At 38.8% G+C, this 21,885-nt stretch overlaps 1 protein-coding gene across 2 annotated transcripts; it reads right to left on the minus strand.

Annotated features, from left to right (window-relative positions):
- Window positions 1-1,649: 1,649 nt before the first annotated feature.
- On the minus strand, window positions 1,650-12,382 carry LOC104106283 (uncharacterized). Of its 2 annotated transcripts, none has more exons than XM_009614787.4 (5): window positions 11,932-12,382; window positions 10,550-10,650; window positions 10,233-10,346; window positions 1,951-2,034; window positions 1,650-1,875 (listed from the first exon to the last, which is right to left on the minus strand). In XM_009614787.4, exons 1-5 carry the CDS (start codon window positions 12,191-12,193, stop codon window positions 1,819-1,821), a joined length of 618 nt encoding a protein of 205 aa, XP_009613082.1. In that variant the 5' UTR covers window positions 12,194-12,382; the 3' UTR covers window positions 1,650-1,818. The 2 variants fall into 2 exon arrangements, with proteins under 2 accessions (XP_009613082.1, XP_009613081.1); XM_009614786.4 differs by having other exon boundaries at window positions 10,550-10,653; window positions 11,932-12,381.
- Between the last annotated feature and the right edge of the window lie 9,503 nt (window positions 12,383-21,885).

Below are 21,885 nucleotides of genomic sequence, written 5' to 3' on the forward strand. Positions count from 1 at the left end.
TATACCGATTTCTGTATATAATTGTACGAATTTCGAATTTTATTTAGTAAACAGAACTTCCACGAACAATAGCAACAAAGAAAGGAAGGATTGAATCTCTAGAGATTGCTCTGTTTTGGGGTATTTTTCGGCTGGGATTATTTTCTATAACTGGAAATACAGATTTTGCGTGTTATAATTGAGTTAGTTGAGTTATATTAGGAGTCTATCGCGTTAATTGATTCACTTACCATTTTTAAACAGCTGAAAGGACCCTTTTTTTTACGCAAATTTACGTTCCTGTATTCACGAATACAGCTCGCGAATACAGTCGAATACAATCTCTGCTTAGCTGGATTCCCCTGTTTTCCGCCGAGTTTTTCTACCGTATTCATGAATACAGTAGCTTAAATACATCGAATACACTCTATAACAACTGAAAATATAGCTATAGAAAGTAATTTAGTAAATGGTAGCTATAGCAAGCTAATAACCACTAAACAATAGTGGTTTGTGAAATATTCTCATAAAAATAAGGAACCAGGTTTTCAGCAACTCCCCCCCCCCCCCAAGCGACGAACTGACGGAGTACGGAATTGAGTTCAAATGGATGGGGCTTCAGTAGAATCAGCTAGTCAAACTGCAGAGGCGGATTCGGGATTTCAATAGGATGGGTGCACTATTGTGAAGAGGTGGATCTAGAATTTACATTTGACGGGTTTAACTTTAGTCTCTTATTATGAACCCACTAATAATAATTGCACCATAAGAGTTTTTGAGCATAGGTCCACGCACATATATTTAAGTAATTTTGAAGAAATATAACATTGTTATACGTGGCTTAGGGAAGGGAGTATGGGTTCACGTGAACCCATATCCCTCAACTTGGATACGCCTCTGAGTCAAAAGAATTAAATAATCCTGTTTTCATCGTGATAAATGTACATTAAAGGTTAGAACTGGATCAACTAAAACTCACAATTTTTTAGTTTATTGATTTATTTTTATCATTGAGAAAGATTCTAGACTTTGATAAAAAGTTATTATTAACTGCAAATGTCAAATTTATTCTTTCTACTTTTCAGATATAGTAAAACGTGGTGTACTTGTAAAGACGTAGCATATGTTGGTATGGGTGGTTCAAAAGGCACATGTTGCGCACCTTATTAGTACAAGGTGCACGTCAAAAGCCGAGGTGCATGTCAGAGGTTCAAGCCTGGCGAGGTCGAATGTCTTGTCTATTGAGGTAGATTAAAGGAAAAAAAATACAAGAATTATTCTCCATACTCGTCCCGAAAAACCAGCTACATACTCTAATTTTACGGGCAATTTCTTCCCCCCCCCCCCCCCCCCCCCAAATCTTGTTTGCAATGAGACTAATCCCTCTCCAATGCTGACGTGACAAATACTAATTTGGTAAAGATGTATATGAACTTCCAAGTGAATTATTGAAAACTTGGTTTTTATGTGTATCTCAAGTAAAAAGCTGTTTTCTCCTCATAAATCTTTTAACTTTCGCACGAAGTGAGTAACATAGCTGCTATGTAGGAGCAAAATCTTAAGTCAATTAAACGAAGGATACTCCAAGCCAGCCCTGCTGAAGAAGCAGGGATGAGTATTCACTAATGAGTAAAACCACATTATTTCTTGTACTTTTGATGAACTTACACTTTGAAAATGAAAGATTCTGCTTCATTTAAGGATAGACGTGTGTTGAATGATTAACTAAAAGAATGTTTAGTTTAATGGATATATAAGAAAAGGAAAGTTAAACTACAGTATGAACGACATACTCTACTAGGTACTTCCATTCTATACAAAGGTAGAGAAAAAAGTAGTTTACAGAAAGTATTTCATCCTGACATCTCTCTTCATGGCCTTATATACAGCTTGAACCTGGATGAGGGCGACAAGTCATACAACGGATTATGGTGCAGTGGAATCACAAATTTAAGGTACAAAGGATAATACCTGCTCACTAGAAACAACTTGAATGGGCCCTATATTTACTGATACATATTTTCCCCCTGAAGATAGCTTCTGCCTCACCTGGCCCTGCATAGAAGCAGAATTACCTTAAGATATGGGTCCAATCCATTTCCCCTTTGTCATACGCATTAAGGTTCAATCCAGTTCACATTCTCACAAACATAAACACACAATGTGTATTGTTAATTACCTTCCCCTACTAGCACGTCTATATTGTTAGAAAAGTTATAGAAAAACAATAAAAAAAGAACCAACATACACAGACTACAGTAAAAAACGGCACTTTGTGCTTCCCCCCTTAAGTCTTTGGAAGTTGATATACGGCTTTCATGATACAAGCTGCTAACCTGCTTACGACTTAAAATTTCTTGCTTTGTCCTTAAATCCTCTCTATGCACTAATAGTTCCCGGGAAGGAAAGAGGCTCAGAGACATAAAGATTGATACATACACAATCTAGAGCAGGTTGTTATACCAACCTATGGTATTCTGGCCAGTAAATTATTTATTGCAGTCCATATAGTTAACTACTTGATTTGTTGTGCTAAGAAAACAGACATTCCCTTTATAAATCATACCTCTGTATGTGAAGCACAGACATTTCTGTTACAGATACAGACATAAGAAGACAACGAGGACTTGGACCAAAAAGTACAAAAAGACAACAAACTGGCTTCTATTTTGCAAAAGTTAGTTATAGAACAGCAAGAAGACACAAATACATCATTTGATGTCTACTGTTTAAGGGACGTTTCATTTTGCCTAAAGGATCATCCAGAATACCAGGGTTGTTGAAGGAGCTTCACTCTTCTCCAATAGGAGGCCATTCGAGGTATCTTAACATATATAAGAGGTTGTCCGAGAATATTTACTAGGAAGGTATGAAGAAGAATGTGCAAAACTTCGTTGCCAAGTGAGAAATTTCACAAAAGAATAAGTCTCAAACTTTGAGTCCAGTCGAATCACTTCAACCTTTACCCATACCTCAGCATGTGTGAGAGGATGCAAGTATGGATTTCATTACTAGCCTTCCTAGATCCCATAAGTTTGATACTATATTGGTTGTGATAGACCGTCTTACTAAGTATGCACACTTTATCCCACTTTCTCACCCTTTTAATGCTAAAAACGTCTGTTATTTTCATTAAGGACGTGATTTAATTGCATGGTTTTCCTAAATCTATTGTGTCTAATCGTGACCGGGAGTTCATTAGCCAGTTTTGGAGGGAATTGTTTAAAATGGCAGGAACTACATTATGCTATAGCTCTGCATACCATCTGGAGACCGAGTTTGGGGGCATATCTTCATTGTATGGCAGGAAAAATCCTAAGCAATGGTTCCATTGGCTAACTTGGTCTGAATATTGGTCCAATACATCCTTAACAGATCTGCGGGCATGACACCCTTTAAAACATTATACGAGAGGGATTCACCATCAATTTTTCAAATGGATGACATTTTGCAGTGGAAGAATTCATACTAGAAATCTAATCTTAACTAAACTCAAAAATCATCTAGTACAAGCACAACAAAGAACGAAGAATCAAGTTGATCGACATCGCAGGGAAGTGAATTTTGAGGTTGGAGAAATGGTGTATCTCAAACTTTGGCTCTACAAACTACGTTCTTTGGCTAAGAAGACTAATGAAAAACTCGATCCTCGCTTTTACGGCCCTTTCTATTCGGGTAAAATATTAGTTGGAGATGGGAGGTAGAAGGGGGAGCGGGAGAGGAGGGGACTGATGATAGTGCTTTTAGTCTTGGTCAATGTTGGAGTTTGACCAAAATTTAGATCAAAAGGCATTTGTGTGTCGTTGCATGATTTGAGACTTCCTATAAATTCATAGGAAGTTTTTGGACTTGTGGATAAGTTTGGATTGGGACCCGAGGGGCTCGGGGATGTTTCGTTGCACTTGGAGCAACATTGCGTGTTACGGATTTTTCTATGGTTTTCTCTTGCACAAACGCAGAGAGAAGGGACACAATCGTGATGCTTTGGAGGGCTAGGTCATCGTGACCGCATGGAGTTGGTCCGCGAATGCAAAGGGTTGGGGTCAGCTTGGTCAACCTCCGCTCAAGTCTTCCACGCGACTGCGGTGGTATGTGACATGATCGCAAAGATTTAACCTTCTATGAATCACAATTGTGTGGCTCAGGGGTCACGATCACGATGTGTATTCCTGTAGCCTATAAAAAGTTGGTATCTTCAGCAGCCATTATTGGCAAGTTTTGGGATTTGAGCTTATACATAGTATTCGAAATGGAGTTTTAAGCTAAGATTTGAGGTATGATTTCCCTACACTAGTCTTGACATCATACGCGATTTGAATCGTTAAATCATGAGATTCAAATGCTAAAATTGGATAATTTAGACCTACACCTATAAATGATAAAATGATGATTTGACCATGCAAATGACATCAAATCTGAATTTTGATAATGGATTTGGATTCCTTAGCTTATGGGTAACTAGGTTATGAACTTTGTTTCGAGATTTGACTAGTTGATCAGAGATCGATCTTGGAGTTGACCAAAAGTTGATATTGACTTCGAAACTTCCTAAAAATATGAGAATAGTTGTTCTAGACTAATTTCGACCCGTTATTCATGATTTTGAATAGATTGAGGTAAACAGAGATCTTTTGAGTGAGTTTTGGAGATTCAAGTAAAAGGGAAGTTCCCATTTTTTAGACAACTAAGACTTAAATTCTTAGTTTGCTTGCTTTTTCTTAAAAGCATGTTATATGTGTTGCTTGTATTAAAACTACCTTGTTCTTGTGCGTGGGTGAGCATGAACTTGCTTAGCTAGTTTTGAAGTTTCTATCTTAGACAGAGAGAGGTCCTAGCATGTGTATATATTTTCATGATACTTTCAGTAGTTGGCATGTTCTTTACTTGACCGATATTTGTTTAGCTGTTTAGTACGCATCATCACATAGTTAGCATTACACACAGCTTGGGCACGATGTATGTCTTTATGAGCTAGCAATTTCACCATGGGTTGAGCTTGAGTGAGCATACTCATGGCCCCATAGATGGGTCGAGCTTGAGTGAGCGTACTCATAGCTCCACAGCAGCCATAGGAGCTTCAACAGTTCTTCAGCATGTAGCAGCATTATGTCTACTTTCATTAGTTGTATTCAGGATCTCTGATTCAGTTTCTTTACTTGTATATCATTTCTATATTTGTATTGCTTTGCATTGATATATTTATGCACTACCAGCGACTTCTACAGACTTGCCACAGGGGTAAGCTGGGAGAGCGAGTTGATGATCTTGCTGGGTCTTTTAGACTCACAGTTACTGCGTGTGCGCAGGTTCCAGCCAGGAGCAGTGATTCCAACTCTGTCATCAGTCATTTAAGTTGAGGTGAGCCACTACTAGCTTTCATCTATTATCAGATTTTTAGCATTTCCTTTGTTTTCGAGTTGCGTCTCACATTAGTTATACTCAGATTCTAGTGCTCCATAACTTAGTTGGATTCAGTGTTTTGGATAGCACTGAGGCGGGAGGCGCGCAGCGAAGCGCTAGCCTTTTTGATGTGAAGCGACAATTATACAAAAACATAAAATATTATATATATCGGATGAAATATTTCACAAAACACACATTTAATTGCGGATCTTGATGAGCCTTGTATAGCATAATTCCAAGCTATATCATTTCGTTTATTACTATCGGATGACGCCATTTCAATGCTGTTTTATAGAAAAAAAATTATCAAGTCAATATGCAATTAATTCTACTCTATAAGACTATAAGTCTATAACTGAAAAAACAGAGCCTAAAAAGAGACTCTGCCTCTGCTCTGCCTGTGCTGCTGGTTGAAAAATAGAGCAAAAAAAAAATAAGAGAAGAAGAAAGAGGAAGGGAAGAAAGAAAGAAGGAGTCTCTGCTCTGCTCTGCCTCTGCTGCTGGTCGAAAAACAGAGCACAAAAAAAAAAGACAAGAAGAAGAAAAAGGAAGAAAGAAAGAAGGAGCTGATCACTGAAGAAAGAAGAAAGGAGAAAAAGAAAAAAGAAGAAGACAGCAATGGTCGAAGTCGAACTGTCGAAGACAAAAAGAAAAAGACAGTTGAAATAGAAGAAGAAAAAGAAGAAGAAAGTAGAAGAAGAAAGGAGAAGAAGAAAAGAAAAGAAAGTAACATACCTGGGTTACTCTGCTGATGGCTGATGATGGAGAAGATGAATCCCAAGCCCTAATTTTTCTGTTGCTGAGAAACGGTCGCTGAAGGAGGAGAAGTGAAAACCCAAGCCCTAATTTTGTATTTTAATCACTGTCGCTGCCTTTTCTTCCTTTTTTTTCAAATAGCGTCGCCTTGCAGCGCCTCTCGCTACACAGGCAGAGGCTTTTTTGAATCGCTACGCAACAGAGCAAAATAGTGCTACTGCCTCGCGTCGCGTCGCCACACGCTATTAGCGACGTAGCGCTCGCTATTTACAACACTGGTCGGATTTGGGTTGTATGGGTTGTTTTGATACTTGTACTTTGTTTTCTGCTATCTTTATCTATTATGAGACCGTTACTAGTATTTTCCCATTCTCTTTTCTACGTTATGAGCATGCTTTAGCTTAGAGGGTTCACCTAATGGGTAGTTGTTCGTTAGGTGCCCTGTCATAACCTAGATCCAGATTTGGGTTGTGACATGATTCATACCACATAGTTATGAATTTGAAGTCAAGACAAAGATGGTTCATACGCCACTCTGACTTCAAAACATTACAGTAATTCCACTGTCCCCTTGACTCTTCAAAATCACACTCAGATAGGAATGTAGATCATTTTACTTTTTGAGTTTAATGGGAGATGGTGGGTATTTTGAGCTAGTCAACAACAACAACATACCCAATATTATCCTACACTGTGGAGTCTGGGGAGAGTAGTGTGTACGCAGACCTTACCCCTACCTTGTGAGGATAGAGAGGCTGTTTCCAATAGACCCTCAGCTCAGGAAAGCATAAGCACCACATTAATGAAAATATAGACAAGAAGGGACAGTACCAAAAAACCATATGAAAGCAGAATAAAAATAAGATAGTAAGGTAATCAACAATGGAAAAAAAACAACGGTTAGTCATAAAAACCTACTACCAAAAGAAAGCGAGACTACGTGCCAATACTACTATTATGAACACTCTAGACTACCTACTCTACTACCCTAATCCTCGATCTCCATACATTCCTATCAAGGGTCATGTCCTCGGTCAGCTGAAGCTGCGCCATGTCTTGCCTAATCACCTCTCCCCACCTCTTCTTTGGCTCTACCTCTCCGTAGGCCCTCCAATATCAACCTCTTACACCTCCTCACTAAGGCGTCTGTGCTCCTCCTCCTCACACGACCAAACCACCTAAGTCGCGCTTCCCGCATCTTGTCCTCAATAGGGGCCACACCCACCTTGTCGCAAATAACCTCATTTCTGATCCTATCTAACCTGGTGTGCCCGCACATCTATCTCAACATCCTCATCTCTGCTACCTTCATCTTCTGTACATGAGTGATCTTGACTGGCCAACACTCAGCCCCATACAACATCGTTGGTCTGACCACCACTCTGTAGAACTTACCCTTAAGTTTCGGTGGCACCTTCTTGTCACACAAAACACCGGAAGCGAGTCTCCATTTCATCCATCCCGTCCCAAAACGATGTGTGACATCTTCATCAATCTCCCCATCCCCCTGAATAATAAACCCAAGGTACTTAAAACTTCCTCTCCTAGGGATGACCTGCGAGTCCAGCCTCACCTCCCCTTCCCCTCCTTGAGTCTCGCCACTGAACTTACACTCCAAGTATTTTGTCTTGGTCCTGCTCAACTTGAAACCTTTAGATTCCAGGGTCTGCCTCCATACCTCTAATTGCGCGTTGATACCGTCTCGCGTCTCGTCAATCAATACAATATCATCTGCAAATAGCATGCACCACGGCACCTCCCCTTGGATGTGGCGCGTCAGTACGTCCATCGTCAAAGCAAACAAAAAAGGGTCGAGTGCTGACCCTTGATGCAACCCCATCATAACCGGAAAATGGTCCGAGTCTCCGCCCACCGTCCTCACTCGGGTCTTTACTCCATCATACATGTCCTTAATCAACCTAACGAAGGTAACAGGTACACCTCTAGCCTCCAAACATCTCCACAAAACCTCCCTCAGAACTTTATCGTACGCCTTTTCTAAGTCGATGAACACCATATGCAAGTCCTTCTTTCTCTCCCTATACTGCTCCATCAATCTCCTAACAAGGTAGATGGCTTATGTTGTCGAACGCCCCGGCATAAACCCAAACTGGTTCTTGAAAATAGACACACTCCTCCTCACCCTTAGCTCTACCACTCTCTCGCAGACTTTCATAGTATGGCTAAGCAGCTTGATATCCCGATAGTTATTGCAATTTTGGATATCACCCTTGTTCTTGTATATCGCAACCATCGTGCTCCACCTCCACTCTTCAGGATCTTCTTCGTTCTAAAAATGACATTAAATAACCTAGTGAGCCACTCCAAGCCTGCCTTGCCTGCATTCTTCCAAAACTCCACCGGAATTTTATCCGGCCCAGTCGTTTTGACCCTGCTCATCTTACGCATAGCCCCCTAAACTTCATCAACTCTAATCCGCCTACAATACCCAAAGTCACAACGACTCCCGGAGAATTCCAAATCACCCAGTACAATGCTCATGTCCCCCTCCTCGTTCAAGAGACTATGGAAGTAGGTCTGCCATCTCCGACGGATAAGCCCCTCATCCAACAAAACTCTACCTTCTTCGTCCTTGATGCACTTCACTTGGTCCAAGTCACGCGCCTTCCTTTCTCGCGCCTTAGCTAACCTGAACAACCTCTTATCCCCACCTCGGCCCTCGAGTTCCTCATACAAACGACTAAAAGCTGCAGTCTTGGCCGTCGTAACTACTAACTTTGTCTCTTTCTTAACCAACTTATAATGCTCCCTATTCGCCCTCTTCTCCTCCTCATTTACAGTTTCCACTAGCTTTAGATACGCTACTTTCTTGGTTTCCACTTTTCCTTGCACCTCTCCATTCCACCATCAGTCTCTCGCGGCTTCCCTAATGCACTACACAGTCGTGGTCCACATAGCGCTTGCGTCTCCACTACTCCTCAAGCCCCCATAATCACCAGCTTGACCCCCAACTCCTGCGCTTTAGCTTCCGTCAAGGCTCCCCACTTGATCCTATGTTGGCTATACATCGCCCTCTTCCTCCTCTTCCTCGTGATCTCAAGGTCCATGACCAGGAGCCTATGAAGGGTCGGGATGACCTTGCAATCCGTGCAAAGACTTCTATTGGACTTCCTGCAGAGTAAATAATCAATCTGAGTCTCGGCCACCGAACTCTGGAAGGTGACCAAGTGCTCACTCTTTTTCGGGAAACTAGAGTTTGCTATCACCAAATCAAATGCTCTAGCAAAGTCCAGCAGAGATGTTTCTCCTCCGTTTCTATCTCCAAAACCAAAGCCATCATGCACATCATCATACCCCCAGACGTCCCCAATGTGGTCGTTGAAATCTCCTCCTATGAAAAGCTTCTCGGTGAGCGGGATACCACGCACCATCTCATCCAAATCCTCCCAGAAACGCCTCTTGACCACCTTATCCATGCCTGCTTGGGGTGCGTACGCACTGATTATGTTCCAAGTAAAACCTCCAACAACTAGCTTTCAGAAGCTTCTCTACATTTTCATATGATCTAGCTAAGTCTAAGGGAAATATACTTTTCCTATTTATTTTACTGTAGATGTCATGTTTTCAAAATCAAATCTCGATCAACTCATGAACAGCTGAAACAGTTGGGCAATATATAATACTTCATTGTAAGGAGAATTGCAGCTGAGCAGCATAGAACAGCTCAATCTAAAGAACAACCCAAGAATCCTCCTGTTTCCTCATCACAGAAAGTTATACACATTCTGAACATTATCTTTCCCAATAACAAAGAGAAGCTGCTATTCATTCACATAATTGTAGTTGGTTCATAAATCATAAATTGATTCATCTTCAGCCCAATATCATATAGAGGTCAAGCATGGCCAATAGTTTAACATCTCTAGCATAAAAGACAATAATCCTCCCAATACGCAAATTTATACATAGAATGGCCAAAAACAAATAGCATAGATCGAGCTAATCCCAAAAAACCTAGGCATGTAATCCTCCAAAAATTTTGAAACCTCGTACTTAAATTTGAGCTGCCACTATAGTCATTAAATTTTAAATAGAGGCACACTGAGTTGAGTATATTATCTAATTCCCCTTACCTCAGGAACAGGCTGTTGTATCACTGACTCTACAGCAACAACCATAGAATGCACAAAATCATCACCTCCAGTACCAATAGCTGTAAAGCCTCTTTCAGTGGGGTAAGAATTCACCTTTAAGTAAAAGAGCATTTATCAGCTTCGCCTCAAGTATAAAATTCTGAATCTTCTAATGGTTATCAAGTTATTTATCATTTCTACAAATATGAAGCATTTGACATTATCTTCAAAGCTTCAACTTTAAACCATTGTCTAAACTTCTACATTATTTTATGTTATGAAAAATAAAAATTGGTGATGAATCCAGGAATTTGCACCTTCTTATCAAGAGCAAGCCACTCATTAGTTGAATCATTATGCACTGTGCCCCCAATAACAACATTAGTAGTTTGTCCAACTCGCCCTTCTGTCTTGGACACTTCTGGAATACCCTCAACGGTTAGAATTGTGAAAAAGTTGCTCATATAATTAAAAGAAAGAAGAAAGAGAAAAACAACTAGGTTTAAATACTGAAAAGAACTTCAATACCCTGCCAGGCACCTCCAAAGAAACTAGAAAAATATTATCTTAGGCAATTGAGAAACAGACTAGCTCAAGATATAGGTTCATATTCTCTACTAATTTTTAATCCTTCCCACCATTAAGTTACTCTACGGTGTACACATTTTTCTGCACAATCAATCTCCCTAAAAAAACTTTAGGTGGTAAAGTGAAATTCCAACACATAAAAGAAAGAGAAAGGGGGTTTGGGGTTAAGTTAAGAAATTCCAGTAGCTAAAGTATAACAACATTATGCCTCAATCCCAAGCACTTGGGGTCAACTATATGAATCTCACTGTTCATGAAGCTCAATTTAAACCCAGTAACTAAATAACTATAGCAAAAAGATATATATTCATACATCATGTTAGCAAGTTTTCGGACGCTGAAATGGATGTGTGGGCATACTAGGAAAGATAAGATTAGGAATGAAGATGTTCGGGACAAGATGGGAGTGACCTCCGTGGAGGACAATATGCGGGAAACGAGGCTGATATGATATGGTCATGTGAAGAGGAGATGCATAGATACCCTAGTAAGGAGGTGAGAGGGGTTGGCCATGGTGGGACTGAGGAGAGGTAGAGATAGGCCTAATAAGTATTAGGGAGAGGTGATTAGGTAGGACATGACGCAGCTTACCGAGGACATGACACTTGATAGGAGGGTGTGGAGGTCGACAATTAGGGTAAAAAGTTAGTAGGTAGTCGTGCGTGTCTCCTTTTCATTAACATAGCTTTAGTATTAGTCTTGTATTTTTGTTTTTCCTTACTCACAGTTTTTCGTTCACTATATGTTGTTACTTTCGCTTCGGGTATTATCATTTTATCTTGTTGTTGTTACTACTTATTGTTTCTGCTTCTTTTAATCTTTACTTGTGCCGGAAATCTATCGAAAACAACATCTATACCTTCTCAAGTAGGGTAAGGTTGTGTATAATCTAGCCTCCCATACCCCACGAGCTTCTTGTTATTGCTGCATGTTAGCAAGTTTTGTTATTTAATATATTTGCAAGTTATAGTACAATCTAAGCAAATAACTACTTCAGGAGACCCCGAGAAATAAATAAATAAATAAATAAAAACTCAGAATCAAGCTCAAACAGATTATGACAAAAAAAAAAGGAAATTATTTTGTTGAACAAAAATTAAAGGTTATGGACCTGAAATGGCCTTAAGGATAACTTCTTGAGGAGGACCTTGTTCGAGATCATCTTCAGAGGAAGAAGGGTTTTCGTTATTGGAGCAATTGAGAAGCTGACTTCTTCGTGGGAAGTGATAAGTTCGGGCGTAAATGAATTTACAGCCACAGCACAAAACGGGTATGGAGAAGGATTTGTGGCTAGAAAACAATACAACGGGAAAAGAGGTCGGAACACAGGGTTCCTTTAAGAATACTGTTCTGAACACACTCCTGCACGCCATTGTTTGATGATCCTTCAAATATCAGAGCTATTATTATGCACAGAAATGAGTTGCACTAGTTGTTGAGTGTACGGTTTTGCCCCTGATTTTTAGAGCTTAGCACCTTTTGCTTTGGCTGCCAAGTTCCACCCGAACCAGGGTGATTTGCACAAATACCACACTTCGCTCCCATTCTTGATCTTTTTATCCCCTTTATTTCATTGCACCCTTAATATTAGGGCAGCTCTTTTGACTTTTTACCTTAACGGGTCTGGGATTAGTTTTGATGATAATAGTTATCATAATATTAATTTTTATTGACAGTTTGGTATGTTATATTAATTTTGGTATTGTTAATTTTATTATTTTATCCTAAGATAATGTATCTTGAGATTATTATTTTACTCTCTGACAAATATAAATTATTTTGATATTATTATTAATCTCGGGATAACTTATACCAAGAATTATCATCAAATAAGGGATAAGGCGACACCAAATTTTTATTTTAAAACTATTTTTACTTATTATCGTACCAAACAACTCCTAAAAGTTCGCCCATGAAGCAAGCGAGGTAAAAACATTAAGACCCTCCATTTTCAAGGTCGGTAGTTATAACCTCTTGCCCGAACTAAACTTTGCCTCGGGTTGGAAAATATGGGCTGGACATTCACTAGTGTAACTTGTGAATTATCTGACATGTCCTATTATTGCTATGGGAAATTTTCGTATATATATGAAATCACAAATTATTTTACTCGGTTGAACTAAAGTTTGCTAAATACCAAAATTAGGTAGTTCTTTTTTATAATTTATATACATTCAATTGAAGATACACACTTTTTCCTTTTTTTCTTTCTCTCTCTTCCAACCAAATGTCAACTACCACTGACGATTAAGTTAGAGCTTGAAAATTTGAAAATAGATTATACAATTTGGTACAATAAGAAAAAATTATTCGAAATCAACATACAAAATTAGTTTGTGATTAGCATACAACTTGAATGTAATTTTTATACAACTCATCATACATTTATAATACAAGTTTCATACATAAACCGAGATCGAGCAAGAAAAACTGATATATTTGCAACTTTCATACAATATTCATATAAATTTAGTATAATTACAACAACATAAAACTTAATATAATCTTCTTGCAACTCATCATAAAATTATAATACAACTTTCATATAATTTATATACAAAATACATATAATATGTATATGTATGTATTTCGTATGTGATTTATATGTTCTGTATTCTTAATTTTTAATCTGAAATTAAACTGAAGGGTTGCCGATTCACCAGTAGCGCCAGCGTCAAAGGCATTGTATTTATGGGCTAGGAGAACATGAAATTCCCGCAAGGGCTTGGTTACACTGAGTGGTGTCGAAATAGAGAGATCTGCTAAGTATTAACTAATGGCATCTTCATCGAAGATTGAGGGATCGTCAGTGAGAGGTTCACGACGAATAATAAAGTCGCCAGCGTTCAAGGCCACATGAGTCTTTTACCGTGATACTGGACAATCTCGGATGTTTTACCAATATGGAATTGCTTATTTTTTATGTGACAACATCAACGCCGATTGGATCATCAGTAGCAATGGAACAATTGATTACTTGGTCTATTTTCGACTGGACGAATAATTGGCCAATCGGTGTCAAGGAGGAGAAAAGAAGGGGTCGGCTTCTGTTCTAGGGTTTGAAGGCAGAAGGGGTGAGAGAGGAGAAGAGGCAGCTTTCAAATATTTAATGGAAATATTAATGAGAATTTTTTTCTATTTAATTTCCTATTATAAAGGATACTGATTTATCACTATTTATATATAATTGATAAATTACATATGAGAATATAATTAAGTATCACGACTTAAAATCTCACATAGTCGTGAGGGCACCTAACCCCAACATACTAGGTAAGCTAAATAACTAGTAACAAAAACTCAATAAAAAATAAATAAGATGGCAAAAATCCATATAACTATTCCAAGAACTGATAATACTAGAACTGTGTTACACCCCATATTTTCGTACGTGAGAATACGTCGAAAGTCAATTGATGTAAGCTCAGAAATAAGATCATCTTTGGAAGTACATAAAGTAAAGTAAAGTAATCATGTTACCGTGGAGGTTACAAATATTTAAGATCATGAATAACAAGTACCAAGACGGTTGGAAGGCTTAGAAGCTAAACGCATTGAAGAAAATAAGTTTCGTTGAAAGTCAACAAGTTGGGAATGTTATAACATATACTTTTGGGGTAAGGCTATGATACTTAACATTATAATGAGATTATGTTATGAGTTATTTTAGTCGTATGATAGTCGTGTGTTTTGTTTTGAAGTCAAGCGAGTTGTGAAACAAAAGTTGGCAAAGGCCATCGCAAGTTACATTCATAAATGTGTGCTAAAAATTAGGTTAAAATGTAGTTGAGCTTTTCTCCCAATATACTTAGAATTACGGGGTGATCTACCTACCAAATTGAAGATCTACGAGTCTAGTTTCTAACGCATTTAACCATTCGTGACATCGCAATAGAGAGATATTCGCGTTTTCGTGAGAATGCGCAAGCAGCTCCCTTGGGACCCACAAAGTCGGTGTAAAACTCGAGCTCGTATTTAAGTCAATTCTAAGTCGTTTTAACTCATTTGTCTTGACCAAAATAGTTCCTAAACCCTACTAGATGCTCTCTAAGGGTTCCCCCATGATCCTAGAGTGAATCCAAAGATAAACCACGCAAGTTCGACGTAAAGATTTTCGTGGTTACCATTAACTCCCTTTCCTTCTCGTTGTGGCGACTTAGAAAGTGACTTGGTGTCGAAATCAGTTAAAGAACAGAGGTTTCTTGGTATATTTGAGGTAAGTTTCATCTTCCATAACCTAATATTAAGTTTGTACAAGTGTTGGGTTGAATTTTGTTGGACGATTCTTGAAGGAACTAGCAACTATGAAACACGAAGTTGAGCTAAGTTGTGTGGGCTGTTTTTACATGTTTTGAGATACCAAATAAAATTGTAAGGATACATACATAATGGTGAGGATGAGAGGAAGTGAAGATAAAGATCATTGTGCTAAAACGTATTGAATTCAAACTATAAAAAACCCTATGAAGTTATGCACATAAGTTGTTCGATAAAATGGCTAAATGAACTTCCCTATAGAATATGAAGTCGATATTGATACCAATCCTTTGTATGATATAGATTACCATCCGTAAGAGGTGCGACGACTTATGCAACAGTTGTAACTTCATGGATAAGGTATGTTAAGGCTAGAACTTTCCTTCATTTTGGCATGATCCCGTAAATACATGTGTTTGATAACGAGACATAAAGAGAAGTTCGTATTCCTGAACTTATGTACATTATCCTACTTTCATAAGTTATAGTATCCTCCCTTATCGGGACTTTATTTTCAGTTGAGTATTGTCTTCTTCAAGTCAAGAGAGCAGAGGGTCTGTATATATATATATATATCAAGAGAGTAGAGAGTCTATATATACGGTATTACAGTATTTTCAATATAATCGATGAGCAGGCCCCTATTGGAAAACCTTTGATCAGATGGTAAGTTATATACCGAGCCTACTGTGGCCGAGCGCCTATGTATATATATATATATATATATATATATATATATATATATATATATATATATATATATATATATATATATATATATCGAGCTATAATCGGTGGGTAGGCCCCTATTGGAAAACCTTTGATCAGATGGTAAGTTATATACCGAGCCTACTGTGGTCGAGCGCCTATGAGCGAGCCCAAAATGGCCGAGATATAGAGCCTAGTATGGACGAGCGCTTATGAGCGAGGCTACTATGGCAGAGCAGCTACACGTACCGAGCCTTATAGGGCCGGGACAACTATTTTACTTACTATATTGAGAGAGTTGAGTCAGTATCAACAGGTAAGCATATCTTCAGATTATCTTTGACACCCAGCTACTTTCAGTTATTATATTGTCAGTTCAGTTTTAGCTTTCAGTTATTTTGTTGCCTTACATACTCGATACATTATTTCGTACTGACGTCCCTTTTGCCGGGGACGCTGCATTTCATGCATGCGGGTCCTGATAGACAGCTGGATAGACCTTCCCAATAGATAGAATCAAACCTCAGTTAGGTTTGTAAGCTCCACTTTCTCGGAGTTACCAAGTCTATACCTTGGAGGTCATTTTATATATACAGGTTTGATGGGTAGGTCGAGGCCCTGTCCCAACCATGATACAGTTCAGTTATCTCTAGAGGCTTGTAGACGAGTCCTGTATATTTTTATATCAGTATTGTGGCCTTGCCAGTCCTGTGTACATGTTAGTTTGGCATTGCTGGTTGTAGACATTCATGGTGGCCTCGTTAGCCTTGATTGTTATTGTCAGCTTGCAGGTAGGCCTCGTCGGCCTAAGTTGAGGGTTACCCCTCCAGCGTTCACAGTTACAGAGTGGTACGCTCGGGCCAAATATAGCACCGGGTACCGGCCACACTCCCCAGGTTTGGGGCGTGAAAAACTTGGTATCAGAGTAGTTCTATCCTAGGGAGTCTACAAGTCGTATCTAGTAGAGCCTTTGTTTATAGATGTGTTTTGCACCACATTATATAAACAGGAGGCTACAAGGCATTTAAGAGTTTGTTACCCTTCTTTCAAATCCAAACCGTGCTATAAAGCTGAGTCATAAGAGTTTGAGCCAGGAGTTATGTTTGCTAATAATATATAAATGCTTGTAATTAGAAAGATTACAGCTAACCAGAGGGCTAATACAGCAACAAGTAAGGGCACTGATAGAGAGAGAGAGAGAGAGAGAGAGTTCTTGATGATGTGGCCATGTTTAAGGCCCTATCAAATCGTGCATACTAGATGTGCAAATTTTCTGCTTAAGACTCTAAGACGGGAATATCTAACACAACCCGTGAATAGCAGGCCATGGGAGTATCAGAAGGTAAAAGTATAAGTTTCAACAGGTAACAGACGCAAGGTGAATGAGGGTACGAGGTACCTAGTTGTAACACCCCAGAAAATTTTGAAGTACTTGAGCGCTAGTAAGAAAGTTGATGTGCGCTCATTATATTATTTTGTGTGTAGACAAGGACTATTAATATAATGAATATCAATTGGATATGATAATAAGTGTACGAGGCATATTATAAGTGATGTGGGGTCTAAGGAGAGCCCTACCACGACCATTTGGCTATACATGCAAGTGACAATACTTTCCTTACTTTGACGGAGGCAAATCTCAATTTCCAGACTTATCCAACAGGGATAACAATTAGGTATCTCTAATAAGCCAATTACCCATTAACTTTACCTTCAATAGCTCCCACCAGAACGATAGACAAGGGACTTTCGACTACCTTCCTTGACGTAGGCACATGAAACACCGGGTGCATGGAGAACAACAATGGAGGACATCATATTCATAGCTTGTCCTATTTTATTTCCTTCAAGATTCCATAAGGCCCAATGTGCGCTACACTTACTTTACCTTTATTGATAATTCACGTAATATCTTCATGGAGAAAATCTTCAGAATAACCTGTTCACTTTCTTCAACTCTAAATCTCTATGTCGGACACCCAAACTAAACCCTTGGAGACCTTCAACCTTTATTTAATGATATGCTAGAATGAATATGACTATAGAGTTCCTACCCAATATGTTCGATCATGGAATGATGCTTCTTCTCTGACATGCTGAACCTACTACTATCGGTAGATCTAATACAAGGAGGAACAACGGGGTTCGAGATTGAGCTGGAGTTGTTAAGGAATTCATCAATATGCTGAGCATGGCATTATAGGAGGTTATGTCCGAAGGGATGGGAATGTTACTACTAATAGCGCTAACATGATTAATCATTGTTATGACATCATAGATCTGACAAATGGGACATGGAGTTAACTAGCACATATTGATAATGTGGGAACCATGTACATGATCCCGAGATGCAAAAGAAGTGAGACATTTTAGACATTTGACATGTGGGAGGCATGATCGGGAGGATAAAGACATTATTATCAGTTATTCTGGGAAGACTATGAGTTATGAAGGTGATAGTAACAATTGTTTCACTCCATATGTGCCTTGTTCGGCAATTGTAAGCCTTAAAAAGAAATAGCCAAGTACGTGACACCAGTCGCCTCCTTGAGTGTAGGGAAAAATCAGTTTTAGCTCAGAATAAGAAGATTCTTGCACTATGAATATGATAGAGATTTCAAAAAAATACATGAAGTTGCATTACTCCCTCAACAGTAACTGACTCAAGGAATCTATGCCACAAGCCCACGAGGTTGAAAAAGAGGTTGATCACTTGTGAGATTATTATTATTCTGGTAGCTTACCACTCTCCCGATAGTTGATCCTATACCAGAGGACTAGAGATACGATTGGCTTGACCCTAAAACTAAATATGTTCATGATAGGGGCCTAAAAATCTGAAACATCTAATTTCAACCTTTCACGAGTGCATTCTTCAACCTAAAATATGTCCATAACACGACAAGCAAGCTCGCCGCGAAGAATTTCTACAATCCTCAAACACATAAGTCTACCTCGACACCACAAAACCTCAAATTCCTTGGCAAAATTTTACTGGGCCTTACAATTTTATGATTCGCGTTAACGAGGGTTTGTCCGTGTTCCCATGTGGGCAGCTTGGTCATCACGTTTGTGAAGAGTCGCAGGTAAGGCTAGTCACATTAGTGCTTCGCGATCGCAGGGGCCCTGTTGCGATCGCGAAGGGTACCCTTGGGCACACTTTTTAATTGTTATATTTCGGGATTTTTACCCATTCTTCATATTTTGAGCCCTATACTTGGAGAAGGGCAATTTTGTTTGGAGATTGTCATACAAGGCTAAGGGGTAAGTAATTTCTACTCAGTTTGTGTATTATTTCAAGAATCTACATGAATTATTAACACTCTAACATGAAATTTGAGATGGAATTTGGGGTTTTGACTACACTTTAAGAGAATATATTTTGATGATTTGAGTACCGATTTGGACTCGGTTTTAGAATCTAATCATATATTTGGACTCGGCTGGTTATTATTTATCAAAATTGTTTATTGGTTCTGGATTTCAGGGTTGACTTTTGTTAACTTGTTGGGGATTCTTCAAAGATCGAAGTTTTATTAAGTGAGATTACTTCCTATGGCATAGGTTGACTTCCTTGGTTGATGTTTGGCTAGACTAGAGCCGGTTAGAGTTAATTTCTCAAGAAAATACGATTTTGGAGCTTTGGACTAGCTCAGATGAGGCAAGTGTCTTTCCTAGCTTTAGTTTAGGGAATAGTTTTCCTAATAATTTGTATTGTCGCTACATATGGGGTGATGTATATATGAATTGACGAGCGTATATACATGTTCTATGGGTATTCATGCTCGGGGTGGATTCTAGATTACCTTATGCCTTGTTTCATTGTGTGTTCTACTTGATTCTGTATTTTACTCAATATATTGACTATGTGAGCACGATAAACCATGCTAGAGTTAATGTTGAGGCTAATGGTACCTTATTTTGAGCATGATGAAATATTATTGAGATTATTGCTATAATTGCTTTAGACGTAGTCACACGTATGTTGTGAACACACATCCACACTTGTTATACTTGAGTTATCCCTTTAATGATGTATTACTACTTGAGAATCCTTACCACGTTAAAGACTATGATTTGGCTTTGATGCTTATTTTGACACAATAATTATTTGAATGACCTATTACATGTTGGGTGTGTGGTCATACGTACATATTGGCCTACATCCTACCTAGGTATCATCACTTGTATACATGCATACATCCATGCATGGCTATTTCTCTATCTATGTGCATTCCATATGCTTATATTTTGTTCATATGCATACATCACTACATATGGCTTTCGGATATGGAATGAGGTGATGGCACGAGGTTTCTACTGTGCGGTTATTGCGATATTGTTATTGATTTGGCATGAGGTATTTGTCAGGTGGACTGTAATATGATATTGATTTGGCACGAAGTCTTTGCCATGTAGATAGTGATGTGACATAGATTTGGCATGAGGTCTTTGTCGTGCAGTTGATATGATTATGGCATGTGAGTTGTCCGTGCAGCATGTGGGTAAAAATCCATCAGTATAGGGTCGTCCTCTCATGTTTCTCTCTTGATGGCATACACACAGTTTGTGAATATTGAATAGACTAATTTTGAAATGGCACGAGGTCTTTGTTGTGCAGATATGATGATATTGTTACTGTTATGGCACAAGGTATTTATCGTGCAGTATGTGGATACAGATCCATCCACCTAGGGTCACCCTCTCATGTTTCTCTCCTGATGGTGTACACGCAGGTTATGAGAAACCGACATGTTTCTGGTCGATTTTGTTGTGGGATCTTATGTGATGAGTTATTAAGCATAAGGGTGGAAGCTTGTCCATTCATGTGATCCCACCTTAAGGATCGTGGTGGCACCTAGTTCCTAGGACTAGGTAAGCCTATCACATAACAACGTCAGAAGAACCAAAACACCAACTTAAATATTAATGAAAGATGAAAAGTACCATAACATAACCAAAAGCGGAATACAATGGTCAATAAATCCCCAAACCCGGTAATACTGAGTCATAAGCTCTACATAGAGTACGCTAGAAATTTCGAAATACAACACTGTTTGGAAATACAATAAACAGTAGCAAAGAAATAATAGAAGGTGACTTCGAGGCCTGCGAATGCAACAACAACTATACCTTGAAGTCTCCGCAACTCACCTCAAAACTCTAGCGACAAACACAATCCAAGGTACTTGGATCTGCACAAAAATGTGCAAAAGCATAGTATGAGTACACCACAATTGGTACCCAATAAGTATCAAGACTAATCTGATGGAGTAGTGACGAGGTTCAAGTCAATACACTCACTACATAGATAACCTGTGCAGAATATCAATATAAACTAACAATGGAAAGGATAATCAATAAATAACAACAAAGAATAGGAATGCGATAACCCGACAAATTAACTAAAACACGTAAACCACAAAGTGAAATCAATTAAGGTAAAAAAACCAATGACAGGTTCAAAACATTAACCCGTTCCAACACAAGAATAACAACAAGAATCACCCCAAAGCACCACGTACCATAAGTCGCAAATAACTCTTATGACGCTGCATGAGCTTCACATTTAAAACATTTTTCCTGACATAGCTTCACGCGTATAAGCCCCCTTATTTCATAGTGTGTACATCACAGTGAAGTATTTTTCCTTACAACATGCGCATAAACCCCCTTATATCACCGCACGTGCATCAATATACACACCACCACATGCGCATGTCATTCACAACACAACAATCAACCGCACCACACGTGCACATATGCCACCACATCGCCCAAACAACAATACCAAAGTCACAACAATACATAGCCCACGGCTCAACAACTTTATCAACAAGAATCACCACAATAACACAAGGGTACACGGAGTGAACAACAATAAGAGTGCTTCCAATAACAAACAATTCCAATTCAAGGCATATCAATAGCCTAAGGTCTAATCCGATCAATTACCACACATACGCCCGTGTACACCATCGTCATCTTGTACACGACGTTTCACATAACACAAATAATGCAATAGACCAAATACTAAGGGGGAGTTCTCCCAACACAAAGTTAAGGAATCTACTTACCTCAATTAGGACAATTCAATACT

The sequence above is a fragment of the Nicotiana tomentosiformis genome, chromosome 4 (assembly GCF_000390325.3).
Source record: "Nicotiana tomentosiformis chromosome 4, ASM39032v3, whole genome shotgun sequence".
Lineage (NCBI taxonomy): Eukaryota > Viridiplantae > Streptophyta > Magnoliopsida > Solanales > Solanaceae > Nicotiana > Nicotiana tomentosiformis.

Coding starts and splice junctions, on each gene's coding strand:
- LOC104106283 (XM_009614786.4), bottom strand. CDS start 12,193: ATGGCGTGCAGGAGTGTGTTCAGAACAGTATTCTTAAAGGAACCCTGT. Junction 10,347..10,549: donor GGCTTGCTCTTGATAAGAAG/GTGCAAATTCCT, acceptor TTTTACTTAAAG/GTGAATTCTTACCCCACTGA. Junction 1,876..1,950: donor AAGTTGTTTCTAGTGAGCAG/GTATTATCCTTT, acceptor GCCCTCATCCAG/GTTCAAGCTGTATATAAGGC.